Source organism: Hypomesus nipponensis, chromosome 25 (assembly GCF_054491055.1).
Source record: "Hypomesus nipponensis isolate SF chromosome 25, ASM5449105v1, whole genome shotgun sequence".
Taxonomy (NCBI): Eukaryota; Metazoa; Chordata; class Actinopteri; order Osmeriformes; family Osmeridae; genus Hypomesus; species Hypomesus nipponensis.
In genome coordinates, this window is record NC_140385.1 from 7,639,261 (window position 1) to 7,663,439 (window position 24,179).

Consider the following 24,179-nt stretch of genomic DNA (forward strand, 5'->3'; position numbering starts at 1 on the left):
TTCATGGCAAACTGATTTCTATCAAATGTGTATGTTTGCTAAATATTGTTTTATTTTTTGGCAGGCCATGGTATAAGCTTTAAAATTCAGTAATGAAGTAAAAAAGAATCTTGTTTTGGCACAGAAGTACTTCACTAATCCTTGTCCAACACATACCAATTGAACAGGGATCAGTGATAGTCAACTAAATCTGACATGGAAACCACAGAGAGGAGAGTGAAGTTATCTGGATTTCTGCCTTTGTGGATGACAAGGAACATTTCCTTGCCTACACATTTTATGTCAATTCCAATTCATCCTTAATTCTAAATCAGTCCCCTCCCTTTAAATTTCACAGAAAATATTCTTAACTGTTAAGCACTTTCATTTTTGAATTGAAACAAATTGATCAGGTGAAATAGTTTTCCCCTAGTCTAAATGGTTGAAGATGATATGCTACACATTCCAAATATATTCAGAAACAAGTTTTCTAAAGATTTTGATGCATTTTAATGCATTTTGATGTATTTGGAATTTAACATAGTTAAAGCGAGTTGTTTGACAAAAATATACAGTAGAATATACCTGCAGTTTCTAGAGAGATGGGGGAAAAGAAGAAGACACAGACAATATTTCAGATAAGCCAGTAGATTGTATAAAGAAATAAATTATATTAATAAAGGCATATAGGCTGCTTTGACTTTCATTTAAAGAAATAACCTGTTACTTCTGGAAATGACTGATATCAAGACTGGAGCAAATGTTCTTGTAGAGTTAGTATAATCATGTATGGACTTGCCATAAATTAAAGAGACTACATACTGTCTTTCTATACTATATTTAGTGTATTTTCAGCTCCAATCAGTTTAACGTGAGCTTCCAAACAACAATCATTTGTCTGTAGTTATTTAATTTGTATTTATCTTTCATGTTATATTACTCTTAAATACTGTAAAATAACTTGTTCTGGCACACCATCTCTAAATCAGTTGGTAATTGTTGTCACCTTCATGTAAGAACTGTATACACAGAATGTAGCAGTTTTAAACCAACCACATCACACGTCAACCTAAATCCAAGCACATGTTGGGGCTCAAGCAAAGTAGAACGTCTCATGCTTGTCTTTTGGTAAAGCACTCCATTGTCACCATCGAATTGTTCATTTGCTCCAGAAAACACAGAGTGAACTTAAGTAAACATATGTTTAGTCAGTACTATCAGGCAGTACTGCGAGTAACATGTTGGGTGGAGTCTGTGGGGGTTGGGGGAGAGACCAGCACTCACCATTCTGCAGCTTCTCCTTGCCTCCAGACAGGACTCCGCTGGGCAGCATACCAGTGGGGGTCAGGCCTTTTAGCGTCAGGACACTCTCACTCTCCTCTCTGCAGGGGCAGCCAAGCCAGGGGAGGTACGTATTGAGGAGAATGGCATTTTAAGCTGTTAGTAAGTCATCATTTAATAGTGCAATTAGGCCTGTGGCCTGTGACATCTGCATGATCGATACTTTACGAATGAGCATGTTTTATGCATTTTATTTTAGCTGTTAAAAAGCTTAGAAAGTTAGAAAGCTTAGAAAACAAACCACTCAAGTTCATCTTGAAGCTCCAGCTTGGGATCTAGCAACCCAGGGTCTGAATACCTGTCCCACTGACTGTCCCTCCTATCCCCATGACTCTCCTACCTGAGGACAGAGAATACCCTGGCCATCTTGCCAATCGCTCGGATCTTGTTTCGGATGACCTCCTTGCGTGCAGAGGCGGTGGCCCCTGGAGAACAAACAAAGACATGTACACACACGTAAACACACGTAAACACACATATATTCAAAAAAAGTCAGTGCCAGTGGTAGTGTTGGTGGTATTGAAAAGTTCAAAAGTGTATTTTAATTAATACGTGAGAGTATTGTTTTGAGTGCTATCAAAACTAACATCAGAAACCATTAATGCAATCCCATGAGGTCCATATCCAAAGTACAGTTTTTAAAGCTAAACACAAAACTGATTTATTTCCTAGATATGCACTGAACTTGTTATTTCTCAACACTTCATATTCAAAGCAAAGCCAAACATCCACTGTACAACATTCCATGTGTGTGAAATGTGCTTTTATTAATGTTGATTAATCAAATATCAAACTTTAGCTAGCATAACAAAAGCCTAGACATACACAGTAATGGACACAGTAGTGTCAGATAAGTTACTACAAACCAGTTTTCCAGATTCCCCAAAAATAATACAGTGACTAAAATTTAACTGCAAGAAACCCTTGACATTCATCATGCATCCTTCCTTTCACCGTTTAATGAAAAAGAATGCTTATTTTCGATGAGACAGATCAGACTATAAGTTCTCAGCAATTTGATTCTAACAGTAAGTACTCCAGGGAAGGCAATACGAAACCAGACACTTGAGGATGTGACTAGCAAACAGTAGCAGTAATTTGTCAGGCATAACAGCAAAACGTTACGCTGTGTAAATGGAAATACAAAACAAAAACAATTGGAAGGTTTCTCTCTCTCCATATATCTGACTCACGTATTCGGAACAGACTGGGTGACATGAAGCATCAGTACTCTCTCCATAGGACAGCACTGTCCCAGCTTGACCTACGGTCGAGGTTTCCCCATTGTTATGTGAGGGCCACTGCAAAGAGCATTTAGAAGGGAACCGTGGAGTGTCTTGGGCCTTTTTATTGGTCAAACAATTAAAGACAAATTTGTGTATTTCAGTTTGTATATTGTGTTTGTAGTGTAGCTACGTACTGTAATTCTGTATTTCATCATCTAATATATGTATCCTTAGGTAGATTCAAGGAGACACCTTCACATGGTACCAGCACATGACACGGTCACGAAATATTTATTTTTAAACACACATGGAAATGATGGCAAAGCAGATTGGGAGTCAAGGCGTGGAGAAATTCTGTGGTTTCAAATGAAATCATACTTTAGATTCTACCTGCAAGACATGCCGATCCATACTACTGTCAAGAGCCATTATGAGAATTATTTTGGCACTTATAATGTTAGTCCGGTGTTAAAATTATTTACAAAGTACACAAGCAGGCACCACAAAGGTTTATGATGCAAACGAGAATATTACTGATGGTGGTACCTTTCTTGGGGGCATATATTAGTTGTCCTTCTCAAGAACACCCCAGAAGAGAACAGAAAAGATAGACAGATCAGTGGATGGCTGTGAAATGATAGAAAAGGAGGAGGAGGGCCAAAGCCCATCCAAGGGGAATAAGAAAAGCAATGTCTTAAGCAAAACTCTGAAAAATAGAAAAGAGACACATTAAATGAGATAACAGAGAATGACAGACTTAGCATGAGCAACAGAAATAATGACTGAGGGGTTTAGGGAGAAAGATCATGGAGGGAAGACGAGAGAGTGAGAAAGAGAACTTGAGATAAAGAGAAAACAACAATATGATCACAATGGATATTGTGGGGAAAGGGAAAGTCGAGTGTAGAGGTGCATTATAGCAGCAACAAAAGTAGTCTGACAAAACAATGAATTAAAAACAAGAAAGGAATGATGAGAAAACAAATGAAAAAGGGATAGCATACCCAAGTATGAATACAAGGTAGAAGAGCTCCCATTGTGAGGGAACATTTAGAGCCTGGAAATTCGTGGCCTGTTTGTATGGTTTTGTGACATTTAAACCGATGAATTGGGAATGTCCATCTTGAAAATACCTCATGTTGTCAGTCTCTGCTCATCACTAGTTAAACAGAATCCCCCCCCGACTCTCAGAGCCTAGCTTCAATACCTTCCCTTCACCCAAACAGGATATGATTTCATGAAGTTTCCTTTGCCTGTTTGGGATGACAATGACGTACATGGAAGGACATAGCAAACAAATGACAGGGTGGAGTATCCAAAGATCAAGAGATATACTGTACACAACCAGTATAACTTGGAGATGCAGGTTTCCAGTTAAATCAGGACATAACAAATATGAAATGTATCCTGGCACATTGCCTGCCAAGCTGAATGCCAACAAAGACTAAGGGAGGAATGTCACGATTCCACATGAGTGGAGATGGTAGATAAAAGATAAAAAGAGAAAGTGCTATATGGAATACGGGTTTGGTAAAGATTTGAAAATCACAATGGTAAGCGAGACGAGTAACATCTATAATATTTTGAGAGACCCATTCCTTCTTATTCCTATGAAAATGAGTTAATTGACAGGTGGAAATCAAGTGTTCAAATACTATATTTTTGGTAGTAGACCAAACCATCTCAGTTCTGTTGCTATTTAACCTGCTGGATGATGAAAGAGGAAATGGAGATGTTGCTTTTGTCAAACACTTCGCTCCAGACTTACCATCCATCTCCTCATCGGTCATCAGCTCGTCATTGGAGCAGATGCTCAAGACGTTGACCAGCATCTCAGTGACTGGAGAGAGAGAGGATAAGAAGAACGGCAGAGCAAGGGAAAGAGAGAGAGGAGAGAAGGTGGGACAAAGATTACAGGGAACATATAGTGAAATAAAAACCATATTTGAGTAATTTAGTGTCTCTGAGTAGAATCAAAGGCTAACCCTAACCCACCTATTAAACATGGTGACACAGCGTGGTTTTTAACATTACTGAAATACAATCTTATTTTAATGTATGAGGATAATGTATGTAAAACTAATATGGTGTCTCATTACAAGCCTACCTTTTTCCCCAACAAAGGGCAGGGACCAGCTGAAGACGTCCATGAAATTGGGCAGCCAGTATGGATGAGGAGAACAGTTGAACTGTCGGATGTTCATCACGTTGTTTTCATACTTCAGCACGGCAGCTGCAGATAGATCAAATATGTCGAAAGTACTCAAATTCTATCCTCAATCATTTGTACTGAAATTGCTTTTTTCTCAAGTTAAAGTGAAGCAGCCTCCAAACTACTTCACCACTTACGTAAATGTAATGTAACAATTATTCAAACAAAATGTAAAAAGAGTATATCATTTACTGTGGGATTCTATGGGTTCATGGACCTGCCATCTCAATAGCTAAATTCTGATTTAAAAAAAAGTTTGATTTGCCCATGAACTGCACATTATTCTTCCTGATAAGTAGAATTGTATGGTGGGATGATACTTCTGAATGAGCAATTTTGATGCAGTTATGGGGCAACTTTGAATGGTTCAGACATAACCATTTGGATGATCAACATGAAATGCTGGATGTGCGATGGCCAACCATGCAGCCCATTAGAGTAAGGCTTATGTAGCTGGTGATGATTAAGAGAGCATTCAGACTCCAGACAACTGGTCCCAACAACCTTCACCTGAAAGCTTTTAACAGGGAACAGAAGTGTGTGGAAATGGGAATAAAAGCTTGATTGCATTGTAGCAGGAAAAGACAAAGCCAACATAAAAAGTGTGCTTTAAGAAAAAAAATTCCAAGAGAATAATCATTTTGCTACAAGGTTTCTTATTTATATCCATCCAAAAATGTAGACTGTATGCGGAAGCTGCTTTTATGATTGATCTGTTCCTAGATTATAAATCTAGTGCGCAGTTGTTCAGAGTTGTTCACATTCAGAGCACTTTTTGTCATAATGTTTAATGTACTGTGGAACTGAAATATAAAACTAGTTTCTGTAAATGTGATGTAATAAGCTCATTTTAACATCAGTATGCTTTACGATGTGTAGCGTGAGATTACAGAATCTAAATGTCACCAAATGAAACCAAAGCACTAACCAGAGCAGAGGAAATCCAATACTGACAGTACGGTACAGTAGATTAGGCAGAAACTAAAAGCTGAACAAGTCAACACAATCACTAAGTAACAGGACAGAAATTGTATTTGACACTTTCGACGGATCTTGCTTCTATTGAAACTAAACTGGTTGCCAGCTTTTCACGGAATCCAAGAAATGGATAAACTCGGGAAAATGGGAAATCTCCATTGTGGACACTGACCTCTCACTGACCTTAAGTGTTACTATACTATATAAAGTTATGGTTCCTAAAATCGTGACATTTTCCCTTTTGGGGAACAGAAGGAAAGGAAATTATATAAATACCTATGAGAAGGAATACGTGTATTAATCATTATTTCATGAAAAGACCCATGATTTATCATCCTTATGTATATATATTTGTCCTATTTTTCCTTTTTTTATATTGTTCGTTTTATGTGACAAAACTGTCAACAGAGGTATTTAGAATTATGTAAAACATTTGATAGATTACTATCAAATAGCAGAAATCAATACGCTTTCAAATGGGAGAAAAAAAAGATCTCATCATAAAAGTAAAATATGGGTCTTTTACTAGAGACTCATCTGACCAACCTGGAACATAAAAACATAAAACAAGACTGGATACTACCTGGCACTCTACAGCTCAGACCCCAGCAATACCCTGGCTGACATGCAGGCCTTTCTGGATAAATTATCTCTCCCAACCATACCTGAGGGAGACAGAGAAATGTTATGCAAGGTGAAATCTAAAAAAAAGAAATACAGGAGGCATTTAACAAAAGAAAAGGAAAAAAGGGGAAATGTATTTTCCTGATCAGTTTTGACCAAAGTCTCAACGGAAAAATGGAAAAGGAAAATATTTGCAAAAATGATAAAAGGCACCTTTAACGGCACCATTTCTCAGAATATGTACTCACTGCAGAGACAATCCCCTAAACCATACACACATCAATATTTGTATTATTTTAAATAAGAAATGTGCAAGCTGAAGAGTGCTTTCCCTACAATACTTAGGCAATTCATATAGTTGAGGCCTCAAGGCAAGATGTACCACCTGGTCACCTCCATGACAACCACCAGGTAGAGGTAGAGTTCATAATACAGATGGTGCTGACTAGCTAACTACTAAAGCAGTCAGGAAAGTAGAAAGTTCTTGATACAGAAAATGTCAGATATTCATGTACTGAAAACTCATGGACACAAAACGCTGCTTGCTTTTGCATATCTACTACTCTCAAACTCGTAATATTTGCTGTTTTATGTATATAAGTAGCATTTAAGCGATAGGAAAACTAAATGGTAATGATTCATTAATATTAACAAGAGCAAAACATTTAATGAGAAACATTTTCTTTTGCATCGAAACTGTACTTCTATATGAATGAAACCATGAAATTGTGACTTAAAAAGCCTAATCGCAATACAACGCAAATGTCAGTGACCATGGGCAGCGCTAGGGAGGGGCTAGCAGGTGCTTCAGCACCCCCAAGAAAGACCCTGATAGCACCCCAAAAATATTGCTCATTTATAAATAGTATTTATATATAATCTATATATCTATATATATATAATCTATATCTATATCTATATATCTATATATATATAATCTATATCTATATCTATATCTATATCTATATCTATATATATATATATATATATATATATATATATATATATATATATATATATATATATATATATATATATATATATATATATATATAATTGCGCAGCTACCCCTGTCAATTATCTAGCACCCCCTCAGCACCTGCATTAATTTGGCGCCGCCCCTGTTATTGACAGAATAAAAATACTTTAGATCAGTTACAAAATTAGCACAGATGGCCAATCTCCAAGATCAAAGACAAATATTTGCAAAAATGTCTTTACGCAAATCCCCATGATGAAGTGACAACCGTCATCAAGCAGTAGGTGACATAGTAAAGCTAAATATCACTCTAGGTAAAGCTTACTTAAAGAACTAATTCCGGATACGAATGCATAGGATCATGTGTTGTGAAAAAGTAACCAACTGGGACTGACTGCGACGAAACTGTCTTTCCAACCAAGTGAATGCAGATTAAATAGACTGAGATGTGTTTTAGATTTGACGTAAGATTTGTTGTAGACTTTACATGTAGCTTACCAACCTATCTGTTAAGCAAACAAAATAAAGAAGGCTCCAGTAATCACACAACTAATTTAAAAAAAAATTGCCATCTTAAAAATGTCACGTGGCAGGATGTTAGCCTAATAGAACTAGTCAGAATATGTTTAGCCTTCGATACTGTAGACAAAACATCAGTGTAAATCGAACACACTTTCTTAAAGCTCAGTGGGGTTATGTTAGGTTAGGGTAGCTTAAATGTGCTCCACGATGCCCCCGGTGGTGTCGTGTCAAAATGCAACAACTCACCAAATTCTTTAAACAAAAATTGATGTATTGCTTCATGCTGGTGGCCGCTGCCTGTAACATGTCACAAAATCTAAATGCTTCGTGCATCAGTACGTCAATCTAGATTATTTTATTCAGTAAAAACGTAATTTCCACCTTGTACTGGTTTAGCATTATTTCTGGCTGTCATAGGTTACCTTTTTAAGAATAATGCATCTTAAATTATCTCTAAAAATGCATGTTTCCCATAGCCACCCACTCTCATCTGAATCCAATTCTAGTCAGCGGAAAGGGAGGACTTCAAATCACTCATAAAACATTTAACTGAAAGATGTGTTTTCACTGAGTTTTCACAATTTGACACACAAGGAAGTTTGTAAACAAATCAGAGTACGTACACATGGCAATGTTGTTTTTTATATCCAGCATCAATATGCCGGAAACATAACATACATGTAACAAGTAAATAAGCCAACATCCCGATGGCAAGCTTTGACAAAAACAACACGATGTAATATGGGGGAATTGCATTATTCTACAATGGCCTATCACCTAGCAACTGCAGATTTATTAGTATTTTTTTTTAGCAATTTCTATGCAGTCCAAAATGATAGCAGAATAGCTTGTTGTAATAAATGTTGAGCCTATATTGTTGCTATTTATAAGTGGTTATATTATTAGATTTATCATTGTTAATAATATACTCAAATAACTATCAAAGTTATCAAGTTACACTTAGTTATCACACACAGAGTTTAATTATATTTTATTCCGTAAAATAATACATGGTCATTTTATTTAATTATTATTAAGTCATTATAATTGAACGAAAAATGTATTATGGTATCAGCAGTTATTCTGTCACTGGCCTCAACACCTCCCTTTAAAAAAATAAACTAATGATTTCCTAATAAAATAATGCCATTTACCTTTGTTGTTGTACACGTCTAAGTAATTGGGTGCTGAGAAGATGGTGATTAGTGAAGGGAAACCTGTAGTCTGGCTCTTCCTGTACATGCGATATCTGGAGAAAAAAAAGCAAGAAGAGTCTCATTTATGAGATCTACATTGGCACCAAACCAAGTAAAGCACTACCAAAACACTACATTGTACAATCTACATACTTTTCAAAGACATACAATCTAAATCCAGAAAAATGTTGGTACAGAAAACAAGTAAAACAAAACATTCACTCCAAGGGCAAGTTCCACAATAAAAGTCTGGAAATTCTTTAGTGCTACCAACTTGGAAGGTATGTGTAATAATTGTGATAAGAGCCATGTGAAACGTGAGGTAAAGTGGCTCACCCAGCATCCTGGGCTTCATGTGCCCGGATGACCGATAATAAGTTGTTGTGTTGCAGAAAGTCACAGACTGCTGGGTAGCTAGGAAGAGAAGACACATCATTTAACACATATTTCAGTCAGTTAGCCGAGTCCTTAGGTGCTACACATGGTGGTAGTGAATGATCTACTGGCCCACCTGTAGAAGTAGGAGCAGCCTCGGACTGTGTTGTGTGTGAAGTGTTCCTGGCTCTTTTCATTCCCAAAGTCCTCCAGGGGGTCAGACCACAGCAGGTCACACATGGGTCCATACGCAGGAGGCTCTTTGAACCTGTCTAACTACAGAGAACACAGACAGGGCCTGTTAGGAGACACTGAAGAGATGAGAGAATGTCCAGGATCTCAGCCATTCCAAAAGGTTTCTTTGCAGGCTACTAGAGGCTCCTGGGCTTGACTTTCATCAGGCCTTTTTCAAAGCGTGGGTCTAAGGGAGTTCACTGTGTTCTAATGCCCTCTTGGGGTTGAGAGTGGTGGCGCATTGTTAAGGATTTTGCTGTGATGGTCAATTAATAGTGTTCAGGTTTAAACCAACCAATGATTTTACAAAAAATTGTAACATAGTCATCGGAATAGTATTATTAAGGTGATTATGTTGAAACATACAATAACATATTAATATAAATAATATATGAAGTTAAATACTTTTTACTTGTGAAAATTGATCATTTGAGTACAAAATACTACACCTACTTTCCTGATGTCATCCAGATTAGTGATTTCTGGAGACAGTCCTCCATGTACGCAGAGGAACTGCTGGTTCATGAGGGCAGCGAGAGGCAAGCAGTCAAAGGCATCCATACAGGCGTCGTACACCCTCTCAGAATACTTAATTCTACCTGTCATGGTGGAAATAGAGCAAATCAAACACCAGGGGCTCAGTGCTCACACACCAGGACATGCTGTGCCTGGGTGAAAAGGTACTAATAAATATTCAGAAGATCAGTAAGCCAAGTTACACAGTATTCCACCCCAAGGGTTTTCTTTCAGTCCAAATTCACAAGTTCTGGTTAATGTTACAATTAACATTGTATAAATCAAGGATTGTAAATCAAATTCGCAACAAAATACTCACATTCCTGCCTAAAAGTGAAATACTCTGTTAAATGTCTACATTCGTGGTTCCCACGCAGCAAAAACAGTGTTTTGGGGTAAAGAATCTTCAAGGCCCACAAGTAAAGAACACACTGTAGTAAAGGACAAGGAGAAGGAGATTTAGTTATTATATTGCATCATGTCTTATTTAAAGGTGCTGCTCTAATTAATAACATGCATTTTGTAAACAAAAATAAATGGTACCTCTAGGCTAATTGTAGCTAGCTCTCAAGTCTCCTCACGCTGTGTTTCATGTGTTGCCTAGCAACTCATTACTTTTGATAGAAAGCGGAACATGGTTCTGCTAAAATCGCTTTAATTTCAACACAAAATAACGACACAAGTGATTAAAAGAGTCTAGTCTTCATCCTCACTTTCGATGACAAATCTTTTCAGCATCATCTGGATAGTAAAACTCAGCAGCTGACTCGTCGCTCATTTTGCAGATGACGTCAGAGGGCAATACGGAGCCGTATTGACCGCTGAGGAGGGCAATACGCGTCTGGCATGACTACCCATTAGCCAATCAGAAAGCTCGTACCGTCGTTGCCATATAATAAGATCACTTATCTTGTTTAATATATAGTTGTGCAAGTATATATGTATTTTGATAGCATGCATCACAAACAAACAAAAAACATACTTCAATACTGAAATACCCTCTGTCCACATAGTCTCCAAGGAAAAGGTAACGTGTTGTTGCTGGTGATCCTCCCACTTCAAACAGCTTCATCAGGTCAAAGAACTGGCCGTGTATGTCTCCACAAACTGAAAAGGCATGAATAGATAAACAAAAGGACAGAGAGAGATAGATAGACAGAAATATAGATAATATTTGCAAATTACTAACTGTCATGATTCATTATCCGAATCACAATAATGTAATCTGGAGAGAAGCAGACTAGTAGCAACATAAGTGGTAAGAATGAATAGATTTCACCACAGAAAACCAATTTCATGTTATGGCATGTTATTAGAGTGTTTGTGGATTGTGTTTGTCAATTGTTTCCATTATATTATTCATGAGGTTGCCCATATTTAAGTCAAATGTAATCTACAATAATTTAGCAATTTGCCATATTCAATAGGAAACAGATTAGTCTAATGCATACCTCACATACCATAATGTGGCTTGTGAACAACATTCTACTTTCTTTAGTTGGCTGTTTGTCAAAATAAACTGCAGGATACCAACACAAAACACAAATATTGATTTGAGCGCAACAGATGAGGGTACACACTAGTGTCGGGGCATGTGTATGTGAGAGTGTGTGCCATTAGTGTGTGTATGAGTAAGTGTACAAGCCCCTTTAGAGCCACCACAGGTCTCCCTACGAACTGAAGGCTTCAGAAATGTCAGCAAATAAGAACAGGGCGAAGTCCACCTCAGAGTGAAGGGTTCTGTCATGACAAAAAGTGTCCAAAATGTGTTCGGCCCGCCGTCGAAACCGAACGCAGCCATGATGACAGTTCTACGAACATGTCCAGGGTGGATCGAAATGAGTCCTACCTGTCACCGGAGCTTCAATGTCCAGCAGGTTCTTCTCTGCTCGTAGGATGGCAGCTCCGTCACCGATGAGCCTGAGGGCTACGCTCTCCTCCACACGGCCCTCTTTAGTCATGTGAGCCTTGAGCACGTCCACCTTGGGCTTCCCCTCATTGTCGAACACCTCTCGGATCGTCAGACGATGACTAGGGGGGAACGGAACCGCTAAAAAAAAGAGAAAAACAGACACATTATACAAGACACAATAACTAGAACCAAAAATACAATTTACATTATATCCTCAAATATTGATTTATTTATAAGAGGCAGAGAACAGAGATTTCGACCACAAGGGTCGTATTCCTCAAAACATCTTAAGGGCAGAAGTAGCTCCCAGCGAGAAACTCTTAAAGGAAGGAATTACAATATGTGGTATCATGTTGAGAGCATTGAGAATGTGTTACACTGCAGGTATGCAGCCATGCAATGTATGCTATGTGTATGTTAAAAGCTTCTCAGCTTATTTGGGTTAAAGTTGTGGTTTACTCAAAGGGGGAATCGCCCTCATCTGTTGCCAGGGGAGGCTCTCTTCCTGTCTGCTTTTGGTTGAGGAGTGACAAGCCATCAATGCATTGGGAGGATCGATGACACAGATCGACTGTGGGGACCCAGTTCCAGTGAACAAATGGATGCAGTGATGCTGAGTCAAGGGGGTGAATGAGGGAGGCCAGAGAGGCAGAATTAATTAAAAAATACTAGAATCTGGTGAAAGAGTGTCACTGTCAAACCAAAAACCTTTTTATATCATGCTCTTACCATGCGAATGTTTGACGCCCTCTCTAGGGCAACTGGGACCACCCATAGTACAGCAAGTCTATTTGTCAGATCAATAGCACCTACAGGAATTTAGACCAAAAATATTATGGGTTCGAAATATTTGAGCAAGCGTCAACATAAAACTCTGTTCCTACGGTTCTCTCCAATAAGCGTAACACAAATCACATAAAACCTTGCTGTAATCTGGCTCCACTATAGTTTCTAATCCTCAAAAGAAGCAGTCACGTTCTGTGCCAGATTAAGCAGGGCGCCAACGGGCTTCAGCATCTTGTCCATGAAACCTAGCCTGACAACCCTTATAAAAGATGTTGCCCATTTGCAGACCTGGTGGGACCCGCCTCTGAACAATGCTGTGACCGGATTAGCTTTCATTAGAGACAAGCTTTAAATCAGCTTTAGGACTCCGTAACAGAGAGGGAGTCCTGAAGACATTAGACAGCAACCCGATCTCACAGACATTACGTTCCTAAGGAACTACAGGGGAAGTCTCGTTGACGTGAAACGTCAATATCTCACAATTACGTCTCTTAAAAAAACGACAACTAAGAAATAACAAGGAGCATTTCCAAACCAACCAGAAAGAACTGCTGCTCAACTGTGTTACACCTCAGATGTTTCATGTTTCCCTGTCCTTCACAGCTTGCTTTTTGCTTCTTTTTTGTTTTGCCAAGAAAATATGCCACAAGAGGTGCGATCGCAACGCCTGAAGAACTCTCCTTGGCAACTGAGACTCTGGCACCTCCAGAACACATTTCCTAGATGGATTCCACAGAGATGCGCTTGTTCTGTGTTTTTTGTGCCTTCTCTTGGCTAACAGAACCACCCTGGTCCACTGGTGACGTATGTAGTGGTAGCAGTTTACCCCCAGACAGGGCAAGACCCAAAGTCTGGCACGACGCCATATACAAGAGAATCACCCCCACAGTGTCAAACATCCTCAATGAAAGGATTGGATTTTCAACGTGATAAGAAACACATTTGTGTTTGTAAAGTTTGTTTTCTAGACACCCAACAACATACTAAGATGTGTGGATGGAGACAACAGGAAACACAAATAATCTGTGGTGAGTCTACGAGGGCAGCCGAAAACAGCAGTGCACTGCAGTGTGGCTATGAGGGCGGCAGGCAGCACTGACTGAAGCAGCCAGTTTTGGACACGCCAAAAAGGTGTCTAAAGACAGGTGGCTAGGCAGTGGGCAGCGCCAGCAGGAACCTACTCTCTTAGCCTGCCAAAACCATCCTCCTTCCAGCGGCCCCTTCTCCTCCTCCCTCACCCACCCCTGACAGTCTCCCCCGTTTTCTAGGCCACGGCTCTCCGGGTGCTGGGTCTGGTGTGAGGAGCACCTGGAACACGGCTAGGAGCGAAGGAACGGGGGGGGGGGAAATAGAACTTTCTCCAGACGGCAGGAATCCTGACTCAGCAAACACAAGCACCTGATCCAGCTTCCACTCCTCCAGTATCCATTCCTACATAGGGGCACCATATATCACAAGGCGCTGATGACGAGGACCTTGAGGTGTCTGTTGTTATGCGAGTTTGGCTGTAAGTGAGAACAGAGTCAATCATTTTTCTATACAAGGCTGATCTTCATATTGTAAAAATAGCACTTCTTGGTCTGCTGTTTTATATAATAACCCAGTTACGCATTAAAGGTATCACCTTCTGTGTTGGTTTTAACAAGTGGAAAGATAATCTGGGGGGAGTCACAACATTTCTGAAAACCCCTGGGCATCATAGGCATGAAGGAGGTTTTACATTCTCTCAAAGCGATGAGGTCTGGAGTCCCTGGCTGATTACTGAGGTCATGGGCTACTTCTGGGCCTAAACTGGGCAACTGTCAAAACCCCCAAAACCATGCCAACTCCTAGTTTGATTACCAAGCAAGCAGATTGAAATCGCAAGCAACTGTCAAAAGGTAAAACAATATGAGGCATGGTTGTGCATACAAATGGGACACTGAGTATTGTCAGAGTGCAGACCTATAATCATACGTTGTCACAGATGCACTCTGAGATATATTATCTGCCAGCCGAGAGGCTGATTTGTATCTCGATTTGGCCGTCCCCGAGGCCTGCTGCATTCCTCCAGGGAGATCACGTTACGTTCTATACAGGGAGGCAGGCTGGGGGCATTATGGGGGTTTTCTTTCTTGCGACATGGTCTTGACTCAGTTTGGCCACAGATAAAGTGACTCATTCAAAGGTAATGATCCAAAACACTGCACCAGCCAGAGCTGGAGACAGAGGAAGAGGGGACGTGCATTGTTTAAAGGAGGAAGTAAAAAATAAAAAATAAAAAAAATAAAAATAAAAATCCCAAAATCCTTCCAAGACTGAAAGAGATATGTTATCAAAAGCTTCGGCTGCTGAGTTGTCCGTTGGGCCTTTCTTGTTTCGTACAGCATGCATGCACGGTCTAAGTCTAGACTGAGACCGAGAGGCCAGACTCCGGTCTTGTGCGTGCTGGTGAAAGTGTGTTGTGGCAGAGCCTCCCTGGTGCTCTGGGGGGCTGAGGTCATAGGCTGCCCCACGGGCCTTACAAGAGCCCGGTGGTACATCACCATAGCCGGGGGTGTTGAACTACAAATTAGCATTAAATAAAGACTACCAACCTCCTCTGCTGCGACACGTTCATAAGTCTTCACTCACTATCCCTGGGATGGCAAGTGATATTTCTATTTGGGTTACGTGACACTAAATATCTTTACACACAATGGGCCTATGATATACTGTAGCTCTCCTAGAACAAGAGCTGTAATTTATTTTCCTGTGCTTGATGATTTACAGTCCTGGAGACCACATAATTAGATGATACCTATTACCAGAAAAACAATTAATGGGATTGAGGTAGGGAGCCAGACACTACAAAATAAAGAAATAACAACCGCAATGTTTTAAATGAACCGAATATGTGACGCGGCTTGTCAGTCAATGGTTTGAAATGTAACCTATCCTTTTTCTTTTTGCAGAACATCTGACAGAAAAAAAAAAAGCGTTTAGACATTCAGGCCAGCTGACAGCTGTCTGAACCAGTTGGCGGCAGTGTCTTGGGTGTCAGAGCCTTCCACTATATCCCTGACATGAAGCAGTCTACCTGCTTGTTTTAACAGTTCCCATAACATTTCTGTGATTTGACATGACCATGGAGGAAAAGGAGAGTGAGTGCTTCTCCAGTGTAAACACAGCGCTGCAGGTGAACAACGGAGCCATACAGCCGAGACAAGAGCTCACTAGCCGGCTCACAGACAGGCAGAAACAGACATGCTGACACACAAACACACACACACACACATATTGCTCAGTCACGACATTGGCTCTGGCCAGCCTCTGCAGTGGGTCTTTTAGTGAGCTAGGGCAAGCGGCCGCCCCCCCCCCCCCCCCACCCCCGCCCCCGCCCCTCTCTCAACGTGGGTGAGTGACTGAGTGGCTTGCCATGCACAACACTCCAATGCTTAACCCCTCGCTGCCCAGCTCCACTACAGACTCCAGTGGCCTGTGCAGTCAAGAACAGCAACAACAACCTACTGTAAAAGCTAAAACCAAATTGTGACTCAAACAAACAAATGTTTGGGAATTTTCTAATTAGGTAGATTTCTGTAGTTAAAGTTTATAAACGACAACTGTTTGAGAATACTTTGCAGAAAAAAAAGTATTATTAGTATTTGTTTCATGCTTATTATGAAAATATCTCGAAACAGGAAAAGCAACTACCTCAGACCTGTCCTCTTCTGGAACTTAAGAATCCATTATGGTCTGTATGTAGTATGACCATTGGAGTTCAAACAGCTGGGTATGTAAAGAAGCCAGATCCACCTGTACATATCGTGGGTGGTTAATTTTCAGCCAGGCAGTCTATGATTAACAGGTGTAAATGTGGGTAAATAAACCTCAAGGCCCATACTCCCATCCAGGTGCATGTGTCTGGCTGGACCTGTTCTGGTTCTCACACTGGTAGAAGCCAGGCCATCTGAAACATGGCCTTCTTGCTTTGAGGTCGACTACTTTTGCTTCAGAAATGCCCCAAACTGAAAAAAAGATTATACTTAAATGGCAGATACATGGGATATTACCCCTATACAGTATAACCTGTGTGTAATCCGCTACACATTTGTACCTATATTACCAAGCACACAAGTTTCCCAGCTTGTGCAAATGAGTGGCGTGACATTAAGGAACCTCATAAGGTGCAGTACAACAAAACACCTCATATAGACTTTACCACAGTGTTGACCTGTGGCATTTACAGACAAATGAATCCAGTGTCGATCAATTAAATTGGAACCAATTCCAAAATTCAGAATTTAGCTCAACCTTGCTATGGGATTTCTTGAATTTCTTTCTTATGACTATATTCCATGTGGAAGCCCAGGTGGAAATCCCAGAGATGAAACATCCCCTGGACTGCATCCCTTTCAGATGCTGCCCCACCGACCAGCCCCTTTTATAGGAGACACATCTCTACATTTCTCTCATATTTAAATATAAATGGTTGCATAACAATGTTTATCAATCTATCCCAGCTGTGTGTTTGTGTACATGTGTGTACGTGCGTGCGTGTGTGTGTGTGTATGTTTATGCATGCGCATGTGTGACGCGCGTAAAATCAATCAGGGCTGGGCCCATGATAAACTACCTTGCAGTGCAGTGGTATGTTGTCATGACACAGTCCCTCTCCAGGACTAGAGCGAATGGCAAGCAATCCCCTCTGTCACATAACCTGCCCTCCTAGAGGAGGGGAATCCTCGACTTGAATAACTGGAATCCCTAGATAGCCCTGTCTGTTAATGCCTAACAGGACTATCAAAGACCTGCACTGAACCATTCCCAACAACATACCATGCAGTTAGTTATCCATGGTTCTCCTTTACTCATCAACAACCACCTGGAGGCTTTCTCTGCTGAGTGGACTGGGCTGCTGATAGCGCTACAGGCTCCATTCTCATGCTTCGCTGCGGGCCCTTGTAGAAGGATTGCCCTGGAAAACGCCTGCAGCCTACAGTACCTCGACAGGCAGTAAACTCTTTATTCTAGCCTTGCCACCACCAATCAATGACAAGCCTCTCATCCTGGGCCCATTTCATTCTAACAGCTCCTTAATGTGGTCTTCCCCTGGGACTCACACCCAGCAGGAAGGACTCCTTCTGAGCACTCCACAGAACAGATTGATACGGGAAACTTCCAACCACATTTTAGCTACAGCCAATACCACATTGGTGCTCTCGTGAAAACATTGTTTAAAGCCACAAGCTCAGTCAAGCAAGGGACTTTTTATGGAGCAATCAAGTTTTTTTTATTTAGGAAATGCATTCCCCCTCATGACAGGAACTGATGTGAAATCATTGATGTAGGCTCTAAGAAAGACTTCTGCCTTCTCCCCCCTTGACCTCTGTAACGCACTTCAACAACAAAAACCGAGTCAGGGAACACTGTAAGTGACCAACCCTGACAGTCACGGATGCCTTACCTTACAGTGCAGGACGGATTAAAAGGTGGGCATACAAAAACAATAGAGTAACCGACAGCATGGCAACAGATGGACAATGTATGCATGTATGAGTGTGTGTGCATGAGTGGGTGAGTGGGTGACTGTGTGTCTGTGCGTGTGTGTGTGACAGTGTGTGTGTGTGTGTGTACGTGCGCATGTGGGTTGAATAGCTGTCATTTGAACCAGTAAGGCTTAATTGTGCATGTCAGCCGGCTACATCTAATGACACGAACGTGATGCCTTCAGTTTCCTGTCAGAACGAAGCTTTGCTCTGTTACATGAAGGCTAGTAAAGAACACTAATTGGCAAATCGCCAAGTCTGAAACATGCCTGGCAGACATGAAACTAATTAGGCAGACATGGAGCATATACTAGAGGCAAGGAACTTCTATGATCTCGACAGCTATGTCACTTTCTGTTATCTTACTGTAAACTGGGAATTAAATTATAATAATTAATACACTTTCTATGAATCCGTAAATGATTCATATTTACTGTAAATGATTTACATTGTAAATGTTCAGAAGTATAACTGACCTTTAACTGCTGTTTGGTTATAAATTATCATAATAAGTTTGATTAGTAATTGATTTGATAACTAAATGAGACTGTTTGGAACGCCAAATATCGAGAACTTATTTGACTTGAGACATTTCTGGATGGTTAAATAAGTTACTTTTTACACAAAGAAGGCCGGTTAGTCACATAACTACTCAATTATTAATTGTACATCATAGTCTTGGTTGACTGCAGTCGAGGACCAGTGTCCTTGCTGTTAACAGCATTTATGTGGGTGAAACATGTATGAAACATACATAATGTATGTATGTATGCATGTCCTGTGGTTACTGCTATAAGAATGCCAGAAGTGAATAACAAACTAAGGGCACTATTGAAAGTGGAAAATGGTAGAAAAAAAAAAATGATCTGCACCATTCACAGTGGCCCAAAATGAGCAACAACAAAGGCCGGTCCTGTGTATATCCACGTGGGTGTGTCAGAAAGGGAATGCAACTCAGTAAGTTGTAATCCTCTAATGTCCTCTCTGCCCCGGCCAAAGGAGTGGGAGTGAAATGCGGATCGTCAGAGTGGATTCTAGGAGTGTAAGAGGCCTTCTCTAAACCTGGTGGCTGCCAGCTCAGTGCTGCTCTACACCCCTCCCCCAGTGCTGAACCAGCCAACATGCAGCTACATTTGTATTACCTCATTGATCACAGGACTCTGATGCCGCCAGTCCTGGAAGCTGATCTAATGACACGCAACGGGGTCCTTTACAAATGACAGTCCAAGTGGAGGCCCAGGACATTAAACAAGCTGCATAAGTAAACATGTTTATTTTGGTTTCTCAATGGTGGGGATAAATATGCTGGTTTGTGATATGCTCTTGTTTAAATCCTAAAGGGTAGTTATTTATTAACAGTCTAGAAACGAGGAAATGCAGGTGAAACAGCCCATGACCTTTATGGGCATGACATCACACTAATATGGTGGTCTTATCTCTCATGACTAATTAAACACAGTGTCAATGAACTGTAAAATACTGAGTATGGTACTAAACTATATCATTCGAAACCCTTTGACAGACAAAATCAATAATCCATCAATTCAATACCATAGCAGGCATATTTTTTAATGCATGGCGTCAGATTTCATCTACGGAGCAAAGCTGTCTTCATCCCCTTATACAGAGCGTAATCAGCATAGATTCAATTGCTCTACTGCACCCTAATTCCACAACTAAACCTAATTCCTCTGTAATCTAATGAGTTTAACGGTGCAGTCACTCAGAGTTAATGTGTGTGTGTGTGTGTGTGTGTATGTGTGTGTCTGTGCGTGCATGCGTGAAAGAGAGCTGACAACTATAAGTGGAAAAGGTACTGTACTATTCTGCTGCTGATTTGACCAGAGTTGATCTACAGTACTAATGTTTCTATGTTGAGGGATCCATGAATCTTATACCCGACCCTAAACAACTGTCTGTCAACTGTATCCACAGCTTAGAACACTGTCACTTGGTAAACATTAGAGGATTTTATTTGGGTGTTGACCTGGTGACGACATTTTTATTGAATCAAAAAGTGTTAAAGCATCATTCAAAAATGGTTTCGTAGGTCAAATAAGAAGTCTAAGATGTTAAGAATGGAACTGAACCGTTACACACAGGTTAAATCCATGTCCTGACCTAGTCAGAGTTTGTGGTCGATCCCTTCAGACAAGCCTGATTAGACCAGTGTGAAGGTAGGAAAAGTCACTCTGCTACAAAACCAAGTGAATTCCAGATGCAGAAAGAGTGGGTATTTATTACAAGATCATGGAGGGGAATTGATTTGTCTTGGAAGTTTGTTTTCTACCTATCTTGTGATGGTTATAGCTCAAGTATTTGACTGTAGATCAAAAGGTTTCAAGTTTGAATCCTGTGTGGTGCTTTGGGTAAAAGTGTCTGCTAAATGTTATTTATTACTGTGCTAAATTACAAAAGTAAACTCTATTTTTGGATGTGTGCTTGATGACTGTGATGGTACTCTTTTTTTTTTAAACAAGCAGAAAGGGATGGATCTTGTCAATCAATGAACTGAATCCATAAATACTTTGTGAGAGATCAATGCGGTCCCTGTTTAAAACAACAAAACAAGTAGACAACACAGTGAGTAAGCATTTGAACAGATGCTACATCAGTCATCACGTGATTGCCACCATCTCTATCTTCTCGGCATGGTTCTGCGGGCAGCCAAGTATCACACAGTTGGATGCAGCACATATGGCAGCTGAAGAGGTGTTCTCCTGCCCCCCCCCCTCCTCTACCTTCTGACTGTAGCCGCAATGGAGGGTATTCATAAGAACAAGGTGGGTGCAGGTGAGTGTGTGGGGGTAGGTGGGTGCAGGTGGGTAGTTGGGTGCAGGTGGGTATGGGGGGAGGCAGGCGGGTGCAGCTGGGTGCTACACATTGGGCGCCGCCTGTCCCCCTTCTGCCATTGTGGTTAATGTGTGCAAATTGTTTTGTGCCTAGCAGAGAACACCCCTACATGAGTCGTGGAAGTGCTAAGGGCATTTTGAGAAGCACTATACAGATACCACGTAATACTGAGTCCTTGTAACCTGCCAGAAAACCTGAACATGTCAGAGAATAGCATTCGTTTTCTATCAGTGAGAAGTAAGACTCCTGCATATGAGCAATACAGCTTGCTGTGTTGACATAGCTGTATTGTCACTGGGTGAAACTCATCTCAATGTCCATGTTCCATCAAGCTACACCCACATGACACACATCAGACCCTCCACCCCATCCTGGGAAGAGTATCATTGTTTATGCTCCGGGTGCCATGTGCCAAACTGTCTGATGGAACTGTATTTGTTCTGGAGATTTGTTTGTTTTTTATAGTATGCTTACAATTCTTTTTAGGATAGCTCCCACCGCAAGCACAAGCACAGAGTGGCTAACCAATTTCGTATTGTCTTTATTGAAATGTGTTGTGCAAAATGCTAATAAAATCACAATGGACACATTGCATGCATTAGAAAACAGGCCAGATAATAAATTGTGCAAACAACATTTTAGGGCCAAGAGTTCAAATATGTCTAAGCGTATTCTACAGATATAAAGTCCTAAAAGGGTGAAAACAAATGGCCTATACTTTATGCTGATGTGTGTTTGAAGAGTTGCTATGTATTTAGCAAAGTGACTACACTTGGGCAGTCCACTAATGACAAAGAAAAATGAATTAATGGTAAAGGGGTGAGGATGAATGATATATGATAATGGACTGCACTATTTCACTTACATCTGTACTCAACACTGAGCTCTGACATTTCCTATTGAGGGTCATTTTACCTATATCTGGGCAGAACTTTTCAGTTTGCATATTAACTGATCAAGAGGAGAAATGGAGAGCTAGATCTCCCTGAGAGACAATATAAGAAGTCTGAGATGGAGACAATATAAGAAGTCTGAGAGACAATATAAGAAGTCTGAGAGACAATATAAGAACCCAGTGTGGAAAACAACCAACCAAAGAACAGCCACCCTAAGCTCCCTTGACTCACGTCATTCACGTGAAAGATCTCCCAAAATGCAACCACTACTGCCTAAAGCATGCAGGCCAGGGAGAAAATATACTGTGCTTTAGTGGTCATCAATCAAAGTGTGTAACGACTCAGGGTGTAACCCTTGGGATGTTGCAAATTCCAAGGAGATCAATGAGAGTTTAATTAATCTAGGCACCAACTATAGGGTGTTAATATAGTCTATCTTCTATAGGACTACTTACATCTGATACAGATGGTGCAAATGGCACATGCAACATGTACATCCAACTGAAAAGGTAAGTGTTAGACCGAAAAATGGTTTGCAAAGAATTATCAGTCCAGATATTCAACGATAGAGTAGGTTTCTCACAGTGTGTCCTTTCCCAACCTGTAGAAAGCTGGCAAACGTGTATTGACACAGCACAATACGATCCATACAGCACAATACAATTATAGAATGATTTTGTGCTTTCCTCTATTCCAGATGCTAATGGCTTACAAATTATGTTATTTTGTGGAAAATTGTCTGTACTGTAAACCTCCTTGTGAAAACTTGTCTTTGTTCTCATTGATGTTCTTTTTCTCAAAGTAAGGTGCATGTAATTAAAATCGGGGTATTCTTTATGCAATAAAATCTGAGTAAAATTGGTCAGAGCCATGACCTTACCAGTAATCGTCAGAATACGCGTCTTTAAAAGACAAACACAATATCTTATTAGGATTTATTGTTATTAAACAACATATAAATATACAACAGACATGCATAACAATGCCATAAAGAATTCCATCCACGTTTTCATGAAATGTTCAGATGACAGCCATAAAACCTCCTTAAAATGTACTAATCAAGAGAGTGTTTTTCAAAAGTAAATAAAATAAGACAAATTAACAATGGGGGGGTGGAATCTGAATTGCACCTCATTATTTCCCTGGAGAGAAGGGGACACAAACACTGATTGGTCTCCACTAGATGGATCACAGAGAAATCCATGATTATTCGGATGTAATAAATCCCAGACACCAACAATGGTCTCAGAACAATATACCAATTGTTCATACTATAAACGTCGCATGAACTCTGTGTGGAGCTAACTGAAGCAACAAAAGTAAAATAAAGCTGTTTAAGTCCATTTTACATATCAGTTTTATTAGATTAGACAAACTCGTGAGTTAATTGCTGTCTGCGTTTCGAAAGAAAGAGGTGCTGTGAGAATAACCAATATGACAAAAGGAATGGAACAATAGGATGTTCGAACTGTAAAAGCTCAATTCATTGCGACATATGGACATCAATTAAAACCTGTCATATTGCCTATAACTGGAGTGGGCGACTGTAGCACAACCTTACTTCCTACTTGAGTAGCATTGCCATAGCCGGGTGTCATATCACGGCTAACACCCTTTTTCTCCATAATCACCTCTTGTTGAGTTCAGTTACGCCTGCAGATATTGGGATTGTCTTGTTGTTCAAGGTGGACGGACACGTTGGCCTTTTTTACAGCATGTGACTTGAAAAGGAAAGTATTACAATCTTACGGTCATAGACAAACAATAAACACTTACATTTGACCACCCTGTCCGTCGTAGATAACTTCGGGTCATCATTCGGCTTGTTTTCGGACATTTCCAGTGTGATTTATAAAACAAACTGTGCCTTAAAAAAAAGATCCTGCGTTGTCCTTGCCCAACAACAAGTCTATCAAAAGGGAGAGACCGCAGTGATCTCACTCGCTCCTCTCACTCGCCAAAAATACTTTCAACGGGGTTGGAAATTTCAACGCTGATACTGTAGGTCCGTCTGATTTACTGTTACTCTGTATCAAGTTC

General features: G+C 40.3%; 1 protein-coding gene across 4 annotated transcripts in view; it reads right to left on the reverse strand.

Annotated features, from left to right (window-relative positions):
• Nucleotides 1-24,156, reverse strand: part of LOC146222130 (protein phosphatase 3 catalytic subunit alpha) — a 29,689-nt gene extending 5,533 nt beyond the window's left edge. Inside the window, exons 1-14 of one of the 4 annotated variants that reach the window (XM_084691222.1) lie at nt 23,916-24,156; nt 12,032-12,232; nt 11,165-11,289; nt 10,502-10,613; nt 10,120-10,265; nt 9,569-9,708; nt 9,394-9,471; nt 9,016-9,110; nt 4,654-4,779; nt 4,315-4,386; nt 3,093-3,119; nt 1,661-1,745; nt 1,264-1,361; nt 467-573 (exon numbers count right to left, since the gene is read on the reverse strand). In XM_084691222.1, the coding sequence (XP_084547348.1) occupies nt 524-573; nt 1,264-1,361; nt 1,661-1,745; nt 3,093-3,119; nt 4,315-4,386; nt 4,654-4,779; nt 9,016-9,110; nt 9,394-9,471; nt 9,569-9,708; nt 10,120-10,265; nt 10,502-10,613; nt 11,165-11,289; nt 12,032-12,232; nt 23,916-23,976 (1,416 nt within the window). In that variant the 5' untranslated portion in view covers nt 23,977-24,156 and the 3' untranslated portion in view covers nt 467-523. Of the gene's footprint in view, nt 1-466; nt 574-1,263; nt 1,362-1,660; nt 1,746-3,092; nt 3,120-4,314; nt 4,387-4,653; nt 4,780-9,015; nt 9,111-9,393; nt 9,472-9,568; nt 9,709-10,119; nt 10,266-10,501; nt 10,614-11,164; nt 11,290-12,031; nt 12,233-23,770; nt 23,883-23,915 lie in introns of those variants that run through there. The other 3 variants (XM_084691219.1, XM_084691221.1, XM_084691220.1) reach the window with 3 other exon arrangements.
• Nucleotides 24,157-24,179: the final 23 nt, after the last annotated feature.